Source organism: Gopherus evgoodei, chromosome 9 (assembly GCF_007399415.2).
Source record: "Gopherus evgoodei ecotype Sinaloan lineage chromosome 9, rGopEvg1_v1.p, whole genome shotgun sequence".
Lineage (NCBI taxonomy): Eukaryota > Metazoa > Chordata > Testudines > Testudinidae > Gopherus > Gopherus evgoodei.
In genome coordinates, this window is record NC_044330.1 from 46,992,478 (window position 1) to 47,004,806 (window position 12,329).

A 12,329-nucleotide genomic window follows, 5' to 3' on the forward strand; every position below is an offset into this window, starting at 1 on the left:
GGGCTGCCTGAAATCTTAAAAACCCCTCTTCTGGTGTGGGAGGAAATGACAAGCTGCTGCAGGGCTAACAACAGTAGGGTGATGAGGCTGCTACTCTCCAGTGGAAACAACCAAACTGACTGCCTGTTTAGGGGAAGGACTGACACCTGGGAACAACAACAGGACAACATCTCCCCCACACCTGTCCGCCCAGGGAAGGGTATCCCTCTTCATTTGTAAATTGGTTTTGGTTTGCTGGCGGAGCACTCCTTGGGCTTGCCCAGGGGCCTACCTTGAAAATACTGTTAAGAGAGAACAGAGGAGGAAGCCCAACATGGGTCAGAGTGGGGCGGATTTACCCCAGAACCTTCCACAGCCAGCAGGGGAAGTGCTAAGCCCAGTGAGACCGAGATGGTGCCTTGCCACAGTCCATACTGTTAATGGACTGTACAGTTCATTAAATAAGCAACAGCATCAAACTGCTTTTACTTTCAGTGCTTTTTTCTGTCCTCCTGTTCCCTAATATTTATTCAGGAAATACATTTAGTTTTTGAACAGATTTTCACCTATTTTTTTCATTTTTGTAACAAACACCCATAAATTCCCAGAAAATTCTAAAAATAAAAACTGAGAACAGTGGGCCTTGCTCCTAGTGAATACATCCCCTCTGAAACCACTACAAGCCAAGAAGCAAAGGCAGTGATTGTTGGCAGGAGTGGTCACCTCCCTGTTAGCAGACTTGTCTGTCATCTTAGCAGCTGGGGATAAGGATCTCAAAGGGAGGCATACATTTTTACTGCCTATTGGAAAATTTAAACCCCAAAGGTTCTTGCCCTACTGCTGGTGATCATTATCTTAGCAGTTTTCAGACTGCTTTTTTCATTGACTGCTATCCAAGCTGCAGAGATGTTTCTAGAATGTTGAAGGTTCTTAATATATTTAAACCTCAGCCAAAAGATGGATTTTCCTACCCTGCCCATTACAAGGGGTGAGGGGGTAGAAGGGAAGGAGGAAGAGAATCCTTTGCACTAAAGGGTTTGTTAATTATATGAAATGGGGGGAATTAGCATAATTGCACATCACCGCCTCCCCCAACTCCAAATACAATTCAGGTTGTGGTAGTTTTGTGAAGGGTTTGACTTCACTAGTTTTTCCTCTCTCAAGTTAACTGACAATTAACTCAATGCCATTAATGTTTGTAAAAACTAGTGTGGACACTCCACATGACCACTCAAACATTTGTAGTTTACCCTATCCATTGGCAATCAATTAACTGGAGGTAAAAACTCATCAAGAAACATCCTAGAAGTTAAATGCCCAGCCACAGATAGGGGGTTTGGGCTGGTTAATAACTGCAAAAGTACATAATGGATCAGGGAACCCTATGCAATTTCAAAATCCGGACAACTTACACTTGCAGTAAGATGATGTCATACTACCTTCCTGTCTTTCTTCAAATACATGTTGCTTTGATGGAGTATTACCAAACTATTTCAGGTCGGAAACCTAAAATAAATACTGATCCTCTTGTATGAAACATTACACTCCAAAGTCATAATGTTCGTTTCATTTTGTCTTGCTTCCTGGCCATGAACTGAGGAATGTTTACAGCCACCTGCCTTCTAAAGGAAAAAAGGACTAGACTAGCTGTCTTTATCACTCCTACTCGTGAATTTGCTTGTGTGGAAAGCCCAAGAGAATAACCTAATTAATCCTAAACTTCCTCCTCCTCAAGGCTTGTTGCCTTTCTTTAAGAGATCACTGAATCTCAGACACAAGACAAACACTAGGGCATTGTGAAAATGCATATGCATGTCATTGGTTCCACTGAGTTATACAGTTACACATTTTCATTATACTCTAAGGACTCAATTGTACCAGTAAGGCAGAGATGTCAAAGGGGATGACATGGAGCTTAACCATCCCTGCTTTTAGAGGGCAGTTTATTCCCACTCTGCTAAGTGAAGCACTCCATTGTTTCTGGTGGCAGGGCAGATTTCTCTCTTCTGTACCCAGGCCCCTTTTGGCATCAGGCACATCCAGGGCTGAAATTACGGAGCAGTACCTGCAATTGTGGGTAGCTCTTGGCAGACTACAGACCAAATTACTCTGGACCCAACTGGACAGCTAGAATTCTAACAGGGATTCTATTAATTTAAGCCACCACAAGAGTTTTATTTGTATAAGTGTAGCTCATTGATAGAAGGGAAGACAATATTCAGCTAATCAGTTAAGTACAGTAACCAGCAAATTGATAAGGAAGTTATTCTAACATGTTACATTTGTTACGCTGTCAGTCAGCAATAATAAAAATTTGACCAGCGTTATTAAAAGTAAGATAGCAAGAGACCATAATAAGCAACACAAGTCCATCTTTATTGAAAACTGAAGTATTAATACATAACAATTCTTGTTACAATAAACGTGCTTTTAAGAATTTAAATCTGAGCTCATCTACTTGTTGGATTGCATAAAAATAAAAAAGTATGAATTTACACATAATTGAACTGGCTCAGAATGGAATCTCCACTCCTCTGTGTGTTGATGCAATAGTTCAATGCAGATGTGAGTGATGCTTTAAAACTTATTCTGGAAGACAACATTTACCTAAACTTAAAAAAGTACCAATATAACTGCTTGTAAGACAGTTTTAAAAAAAGTCATAAAAAAGGAAACTTGTGCCTATTTTATAACAAACACGGCGAACTATTACTGGGGCCTCTTGTAGTTCTGTTGCATGCACTCACCCCCTTTTTTTTTTCCCTTCCCCAAATCGTAGATGAGGGCAGCCAATAATAGCACTACAATTAAAAAAAAAAACCAAAACAAATCCATTCTATTTGAAACAAGTCTGTACAGCAGCCAGCTAAAGAAGCTTTCCCAATTTGCCTGTTAAGCCCTCAAAGTCACAACAGGCCTCGGAAAGTCAAGTTCACTTTTTTGATGTTGGAGCTTCAGGCTATAAACTGTTCAAAATATTTGATATTACAAGTGGACTCAACACTGTGGTAGTCCGATCATTCCAAATGTGACATATAAGAGACAAGGGAAGAGGTTTCTCTCTCCCAATTAAGCATTGCTCCTCCTCCATGCCAGCCCCCTCCTCCCCTCAACACTAGTGGCCTCATCACATCTCATCTCCTCCCTACGCACTCACAGGGTAAACAGCACCTGCTGGAAAGTCCAGTGGCTTAGAAGAGGAAATCTTTGAACAGGCCTGAACATTCTGAATGAGGCATGTTAGTGAAAAATGATCCTACCTCACTGCACTGTTTTCCTTATTAACATTCCCAACTGTGTACAAAAGGCTTACAGTGGGTAAAACTTATCTGCTTAATGCTTCCTTAATTAGAAATACATGGACATTCTTCCTTGTTTTCTAACAGGTTTTCCATTAACAGAATGTATTTTAAACTGGGGATTAATAGATTGTTTCAAACCTCTACAGATCGTAAATTATCCTATGGTGACACCTGCTGGAGAAGAGTGGGCATAAAATATGTGTATTTTCTAAAGAGACAGGCCCAAGCTTCTTTCTCTGGTTAGTTTCAAGTTATGCAAAATAATAATCAGGACATCTGTCCTCTCTTCCCAGAAGTTTAACTCAAGTATCACCTCACTGTTTCTGTGCCTATAAGTGAGGGTTTCATATACAAGGTATTTTCTATTCTCTTGTATGCTCTTAACCCTACAGTTAATGATGATGTCAAACAATTGCTGCATTCCTCCATTCTGGCAAAATTAACATGTTTAAGGCCAAAACTAATGGTATCCACTACTGTGTCCAAGCACTGGGGGAGCTATTCTGAGTCAAAATTCTGAACATTTTTTTGGCTCCGATATGGTACGTGGCCTATTCTCTCTGTAGACATTAAGCTATATTGCTCTGCAAAGACTAATCAGTGTGGAGTACCCTGTTATACATATCTGTACCATGAACTATAAGTCAGAAAAAACTGACACATGGTTGTACTTACGGGGCTTTTCAGTGGGAAAGGCAGCAGGAGGAAGGACTTCAACTGAATCCCAAATTATGAACTTTTGTCATCTATCGCTGCATCTAAGCCCTTAACTTGCATAGTACACTCAAAAAGTAATTCTGTACGTCTTCTAAAACTTCAACAGGAAATGGTTGGTTAAAATAAGTTTATAAACAAGATTTAAAATAATGAAGTGGTTCTATTTCCTTCCTATTGATTGGTTAATAACCACACTACAGATTAGGGCTACCAGCTTCTCATGCCAGTTATTTAGCCATTTTCAAGAATATGACTTGATTTCATTGCTACATTTAAGAGATATGATCAGATGTTACCAACACGGGGAACTCCTCAGCCTGAATACTTTTTTTAAAATGCAACACTTGAAGTTAGAGCCAAAATTGATGTGGGACTTCTCTTCTATTATTGCTGTAATAACTGTCTTCAATTACAGGTTTAAAGTAGTAGTATTTTTATTCTATTATATGAAGCTGCCACAAAAGTTTCAGAGAAGCTTGATTTGAACTGGTTTCTACTGCAGTAGAGCCCTTTCACTTTCTTGACAGCTCCAATGCAGCCACGTACTGTGTCTATGTCTGTGTGTGTAAAGCTATACAGGGAATGTAATAGAAAAATCAGGAGAGAATGTTTCATAAGACCCCCACTGTGTAATGTATGATTTTTATCCCAGTTTCAAATGCATGCTTTCCACTATTTGCAACAAAATGCCACTAAGATTATATACACACCGCCCCTCCCCCACCACTGTGCTTTTGGTTACTCCCTTAAAACAAACTACTGGAGAACAGCTCAAACCTCGCATTAGTTTATATCACATCTGGAAGGTGCAATACCTTTGCAAGAAAAAAGGTACAATTTCCCCTTTGTAGATGAATCCCATAATGCAACTTAGAAAAAAGTGCTCAAGCGAGACTCCCTAAATGTTATGGAATAGTACTATTAGGAGACAACAATTCCAAGGAAACATTTAGGAATCTGAAGTCAGAGCAAATATATAGGACTTTATATTCTTTTCATAACTATTTATCTAACACAGCATTCATGAAAGTTTTCTTAGGGTTTCAAAGCTTTGTTATCGCTGGGAAACAAGACAGGAGACAGCAAAGCTTAAAACTTGTTCTCTATAGCTTCTCCCCAAGACAGCATTGTTTCACACCTCACAACAATTTTTATTAAAAACATACAAAGACTATGAAACTCTCTCTCTAAACTAGCTAAACTGCATTAATGTTCACTACAGCCCTGGAACACTTGACCAGTCAATGCTGCAAACCTACTACACAAATGGAATTGTTAAACAGACTTGAACAAAGCAGTACAGATTCAAATGGTTTGTTTGGGGTAATTCTCTGCTCCATATACACATATATGGAAATCCTTAAGCTGTAGTAAGTGCTCATGAGTAAGTTTTAAAGTACTTATAGTTAACACCATAGTTATGTTAAAGGCATTAGCAATAAGGGGTAGTCTGTTTACAGTGATCCATGCAAAATAATCCTAAACTTTATAAAAAAACATGGAAGTAAAAAAATACGAAGAGTGCTTATTGTAAAAAATAGTTACTGAAGACTCTAACCTCTAATGGGCATTCAGGTGCATATGCCTCCCACCAGGATAGAGTATGGGAATGGCAGCATTAAATCAGCACTGATGCTACCCTGAAGTGGCTGCCAAACCTGTAGAAGGAGCAGACCACCTCAACACAAAGCCCAAGTCGATACACAACTTTAAAAAAAAAAAAAATTACTTTTGGATGGAAATGAGACTATGAACACTACAGCATGACATAACTCTATGTAAACTCTTGAAAGGGAATAACATTTTATAACCATTTACCGCATAATTTATTGCGGGCAGAATGTATCTGGAAAAAAACTGCATCTTACTGAAATCATAAATCAGGCAGGTTTCAGAAAAACCTTGATTTTGTTATGCAATATTCAAATTTAAAAATTTAAAATCTTTCCCAGAATGATTTTGGTATACAAATGGGTTCCAAGGCTAGCCCTTTATCCCCACAGCATTTGCTTTGAGGTACTTTTTAAAAATTGAAGCTGTGAGCAAGAATACCAGAAATGACTCATTACAATGAAACACTAATCTGCAGTCAGTCAGTCTTAATTTGCATGCTTTCCAAGTGCAATTTAAGAGGTAAAAGGAGGAAAACCTAACAATTACATCAACAATTTTGTAACCAATGAATGACACCTACTATGATCGTTTTTTTTTTTTAAAAGGAATCTCTACATTCTAACAGCTCTGCTATACTGCACCCATAAACCACACTGCATGTAATTAAGCTAAAAGGATATTGTGTTAAAATGGTTTGTTCCCCTTTAATACACTTAACAAGCACACAAATTTTCTTCAGGATAACATGTAGTTTAACTCCTCCTGTTGGTTGCAGAAAACCCAAGCATTTCTTAAGTATTAGAAAAGCAAGCTGTGTCAACTGCACATACATTTTCAGCTGATTAGAACATTCTTTAGGAAAAAACAGATTTCCTGGGCTGAAGCCAAAGAAAATTTGATTCTATCACCACATATTTTTTTCAGGAGCCAGAATTCATTTTATATATACATATATGGTGTTACCACCTCGTCTAATAGCGCAGATTTGCCTTAAGGATAGGGGCAGCTTGGAAGGCCGCTTTACTCACATTTTTCATTAACTGGCCACACAAAACTTCATTTATCATTTCATTCTGATCCTTAAGAATGTCTGCGTAACACTGCATCCATATAATAGAAATGAAAGGGTAAATGTGGTAAACTAATTCTGTGCAGGATTTCTATAGCTCATCAGACTATTTCCAGTCACTCCAATTTGCATTAGCTGAATTTAATTAGAAAGGAATACATCACTTAAATAATTTTTTCCCCCTTTTAACTGGTTGAAGCAGTTATCTGATGTATATTATGGTATTATATAAAGAAATTCACTTTCACAATTCTACCTTTTAAGACCCTGCATATATGTTACAACAGTGCATTAGTGATACAAGTTGTAAAATACTTTTCGGTTCCTTTGGATTTTGCATATGGTTTTTGCATCAGTCACTGCATGAGCAAGCTTTGTTTTTTTGTTGCCTTTTTTTTAAAACATGCATTCAACTAGATATGGATCAGAATAAGTTTATACTCCCTTTTTTATCATTATAATTAGCTAAAAAATTGCAAGACAGTCCACAAAACAGGATTTGCTTTAAGACTAACTGCTGGAGTTCCAAGATGTAAGATATGCAGCACTGGAAAATCTTCAGTGATCTGGAATTAGTAGTGTTTAGCAAAGTGTTGAAAGCATTCAGAAGAAAGTAAGTCCCGGTTGGAGGCATGAGGGCTTCAGCACCATCTTTTAAACCTCAATTACTTGATTGCATATCTCCCATCTTCAAACCTATATTCAGAGAGAAAGAGGCAAGACAGATACTCGTAACTATGTTTTACTTTAACCAAGTAACATCCCAGAATCTAGTTTAGTGCTGCAAGCTCTACACTGTTATGCGTTTAAAATAGATTTTTTTTTAAAGGCATAAACTATAACCTAACGCTACTTTGTAGCAGTTATGCTGTAAACCCACCATCCACTCACAGCCTCTTAAGTCACCAACTGGGGTGCTTTGGGGGACAGCAGCTTTTATTACTAGAATATCTTACGTTGACCAGATTTTTTTTTTTAAAAGGTCACTGACAAAGTATTTGATTCAAAAAAATATTTGTTAGCTTTTGAATTTTCCCACTGAGGAATCTGTAGCACACTCAAGTACTTCATACTTCACTGCAGCAATCCTGAACACAAGATCCTTTGTTTTCCTCACACACCCAACATCCACTGAGGTGTTATTTTTGAAGTAATTTTGACAGTGATGAGATTTTCCTACAAATTTCATACCCCAAATTCTGCCTCAAATGCTATTTATAACATGATTGCTGGCACAGTTACAAAAAAGGACTAAGTTTTAGGACGCAAATCCCTCATTGACAGTCCACGGACTTCACAAGCAAAATAGAACAGACATTCCAGATTTGTCAAAATCCAAATAAAAATGGGTAACTGCTCCAAATGCAGGCAGTTTTTAATACCACCACTGAAGTGTTTTAAGTCAAAGCATAATACCTTTCCTTCACATCTCATTTGAAGAAAGCCTTTAATACTTAGCAACTAATTAAGCACTGAGCAACTGAAGAAATTATCTTAAGAAAATCCAGTTACTTCATTCCAAATATATCAGTTTTAGTAATAAGATGTTTACAAATAAACCTGTGTGCGCACACAGTTTCATACGAACGACACTCCCTTCAGATAAGCTTATACTGGTGAAGTTTAACAATCATCCCACTGCGCTACTGCAGAAATTATGTTGGTAACATGACCTAGTGGCTATAATGCTGGCCTGGAATCACAATTTATCATGCAAAAAGCCACATATATAGGTCAGCAGAGCTAAGTGCTAGTCCCTGCTCTGCCAATCATCTATTGTGGAACCCTAGAAAAGTCACTTTACTTCTTTGCCTCAGAAGAACAGTACACAGGAAAGCATAAAATAAGATTTGCAGATGAAAAATGCTAGACGAGAGTTTATTATAATGGTCCCAATCCTATAGCTTACTCCAGCAAGGTTTCCACTGATGTCATCGGCAAATTTATGCAAGCGAGGGTTACAGAATCAGTCCCACTGCACTAGCTGCATATTAAAAGGTTATAGGTGGACAATGTGTACATTGTTATATGCAACTTATTAATCTTTAACAATTCTGCCCTTGTGGTCATGGCACACTGTCACTTTAAGTACACGTATAGCATATTCTTAGTTGAAAGGTGCTATAATTGCAAATCCCTTCAGATATTTAAGCCAATACCACTGAGGGAGTAGTGACAGCGGTAGCTTCCTTTTACAGATCTGAGAACGGAGGTACAGATGTTAAATGCCTTGTTCAAAGGCACACAATGAGCCTGTGGCAGAACCTGAACATATCAGTGACCTCCTGACTTCCAATCATAGAAATGGGCATGGAAAATAGGGGAGTCAGATTTTGTCTTAACTTGTTATAAACATTTAACAGAGCAATAAATGAAGGAAGCCAGTCCGATTCTGCTCCACACTGGTTTTATAAACGTAATTTACACTAGTGGAGTTAATCCTGATTTGCACTGGTGAAACGTGAGCAGAATCAGGCCTCCAAAAGAGTAAGAACAATAAGCCATGTCAATTTTAAGCAGCACTCCCCACTGAAACTAAAAAAAAATGTATTTAATATGCTGGCTTCATAATTTAATTACACTGTTTTATCAGTAGAAATCTAGAGCAGATTTCACAAGTCTTTTTCTTTCCATGTGTAGTTTAAACTGTGCTACAGACTGTAATGATTTTTCCATGAAGACTGTAAACAGTTCAAATTTAAATTTAAACCCACCTGAATTTGGGTGATAGGAATTATCAGTTTCCTATGCGTACTAGTAAATGGCCTCTCTTTCTGGGAAATGTTCATCCATAAGGAAATATGAAGTGTTTCTTTATTTATACTGATCCAAATAGTCCCCTTATCTAAGCCGATCCAACGCCCATGTTTTACATATTTTTTTCACTCATGGATCAGTGTTGTTCGATTCAGGAATTGTCACAAAATTCAAATCACTGAGCAAACTAGCTTGTTTCCATACAGACCTCACAGGGCCTTGGATTCAGCAAACCTAACATTTCTACTGCTGTGTAAATTAAAATGCTGTATTTTGAGAAATAGATCATTTGGAATTCTATATGCAGGCATCAATGAGATGAATATGCAGAAAAAAGAAGTCTCATCAGAAGACAGACACATTGTGTTTAAAAAACATCCTTCCTCCTACACAACTTAATCAAAACGAACTAACATTTAGGCAAAATAGTCTACTTATATCCCTATTTCCTGAATTGGCATATTGTAAAATTCCCCCAAATATCTTAATGCCTGTGAAATCTCCATGAAAGAAGCTGCAGTCATGTAGTCATTTATATACAGGCCACTGTTTCAACTGTAGGCACTGGTAACTTACACTGCCAGAATAATCACCACTGTGGGGGCACATAGCTATAGGTTGGTGTTCCTGGAGCCCGATATGTGGGCATAGTAACTGGATGAGGGGCTACTGGAGTTGGGGAATGAGTTGTCAACAAAGTACCTAGGAGAAACAAAATATTTTTATATTAAATATTTTTCACAAATATGCCTTTCAACACTATTTAACAGTCATTCTGAAAACCAAAATTATATTAATCAGCATTTGTACATCTTTTGACATATACCAATATGAAACTTCTGTGAATCTGTATCTTAGCATTTTCAATTCCATCTACCTTCTTTCAAATGTTTATGCAACAAGAGCACTTTGATATTCTGTCCAACGCATTTATAGATATTTTTTAAGTAGTGAATAACTACTGAGCAGCAGCTCCAGACCATAAGCACACATTACACTGAAAAATATCTTTCCTCACAGAAGGCTGTGTGCGCTGTAAGAACACCTGATGCAAAAGAAAATTGACTAGGGTAAGTATAATTTAGTTCCTGTCTGTGCAAATGGGTTTTCTAGACAAAGGGACTGTAGAAAGCAACAGACTGGGACCCTGTAATCCTAACAGTTTCCTTCTGCGGCACTTCACGTACAAATTACTAATGTTTAGTTGCTGCTGCTTACCCGCCACTCAAAAAAAAACTGGGAAAAATACAAAGGTAATGAAGAGAGCACATAGTGCTGGTCCTGAAAACAATATCCCCACCAGGGTTGTGGGATACCTGAGGTTAGAAATCTGAAATCTGTAGTTCAGTAATCCAGAAGACTACCATGTAACACAATCATTACTTCACCTTGGTTAGTGAATCTGAAAACTTTTAAGATATCGAAGAGCAGCAGTGGTGTGGGGAAAAATAGATATTAAAGCACCAACAGTGTAAAAAAACAGCATAACTCAAAATTCTAGGGAGAAGCACCCCAAGTTTATATTAATTCTGTACTAGAAACAGCCTTGTTTCTGAGACATTTCATCAAAAGACACCAATTTCTTCAGATTGACAAAGCTGCTCAAGTTCTAACATAGTTTAGGGCTAATGCAGACAGAACTGTGTGTTCTGTAACTGTGTGGAGGAACAATATTACGACTTAGGTCTTAGTTATAAAACTATGTTGTTCTGGTAACACTAAAAACACATGTTAGAACATAGGCACCAGTAACTGACAGTCAACTGTGCTGACCACAGTTGTACTTGCATGATGTCCAGGCCCTAAAACGTTCCCTCTGAAAGTGCAGCTTGGGAGTTCTTGGCAGTTCTGAGCAATGATTCTCTGATTAACTAGAATGAAGAGTTCACTTAGCACTCAGCCTGGGAAAGAAAACTGTACCCTTTAATTCCCAAACCCCAAGCGACTAGAGGAACAAAAACCCCTCTTGATGATCTCTTAGGCAGTACTGCAATTAGAATGCCACGTCAGATTTCCTATGCTGCTTACTTGGCCTGATCCAGAGTACTAGGATTTTGTAGCTAGAATGGCTTAAAATTCATATACAAGCACATAAATATCTCACATTAAACAAAACTAGTGGTTGTGGGAAACTTATAACTGCAGTACATTTCTGGTAAGGCCTTACCATGTAACGCATCCATACTGTATGAGATGGACCACAAACCCAAACTGTACTTCATCAAAACGTGTAAGCAATATAAATCAATCTACCTGCTGACATTGCCATAGTGGTTCCAGCCACCATTCCCATAGTCACACCATTTCCTCTTGGTGGTGGAATTGGAGCAGGATACATAGTTGCTGGCATGCCATTAGGCTGCACAACTGTGGTGTGATGGATTACGTGGGGTGGTGCTGCATATAAAGGCTGCGTGTAGTAAGTGCCTTGCTGTTGGAAAAGAAAATAAGTAAACCTACTAAGTATATTTTCATTATCACATGTACTGAAAGCAATAATTCAACCTTTGAGATGTTCGAGGGAGCAATGTGTTATTTCAGACATAGGAGTCTAATGTATGTCAGGGACTGGAGAAAGAATACTTAAATGCTGAAACAGAGAAACCAAAACTTCAGGGTTGAAAAATAGGGTTTTTCAGCTACTAACTACTGGTTCGGCAGCCAAAACCCTCAAATATAACCTCTCTCTAGAATTAAGCTGTTTTGACTCTTCCGCTGCATCTGGATTTGTGTTTTTGCCCCCACCCCTCTCATGCCCTGGGGATCCTTCAAGGTTGCTCTCCCTCCCAATAAACCATGTGGCTGAGGATTGGGTGCGTCTCCTTCCAGAATCAGAAGCCCTAAAAGGTTACTACAGTGCAACATGAAGTCTTCCCGCAGGGCCCAAGCAG

General features: G+C 38.3%; 1 protein-coding gene across 2 annotated transcripts in view; it reads right to left on the minus strand.

Annotated features, from left to right (window-relative positions):
- Nucleotides 1-2,334: 2,334 nt before the first annotated feature.
- The window catches only part of FAM168B (family with sequence similarity 168 member B), a 45,720-nt gene continuing 35,725 nt past the window's right edge, over nt 2,335-12,329 (minus strand). For both annotated transcript variants that reach the window (XM_030576673.1, XM_030576674.1), the window contains 3 exons: nt 11,692-11,869; nt 10,015-10,140; nt 2,335-7,377 (listed from right to left, as the gene is read on the minus strand). In XM_030576673.1, coding sequence (XP_030432533.1) covers nt 10,028-10,140; nt 11,692-11,869 — 291 coding nt within the window. In that variant the 3' untranslated portion in view covers nt 2,335-7,377; nt 10,015-10,027. The remainder of the gene's footprint in view (nt 7,378-10,014; nt 10,141-11,691; nt 11,870-12,329) is intronic.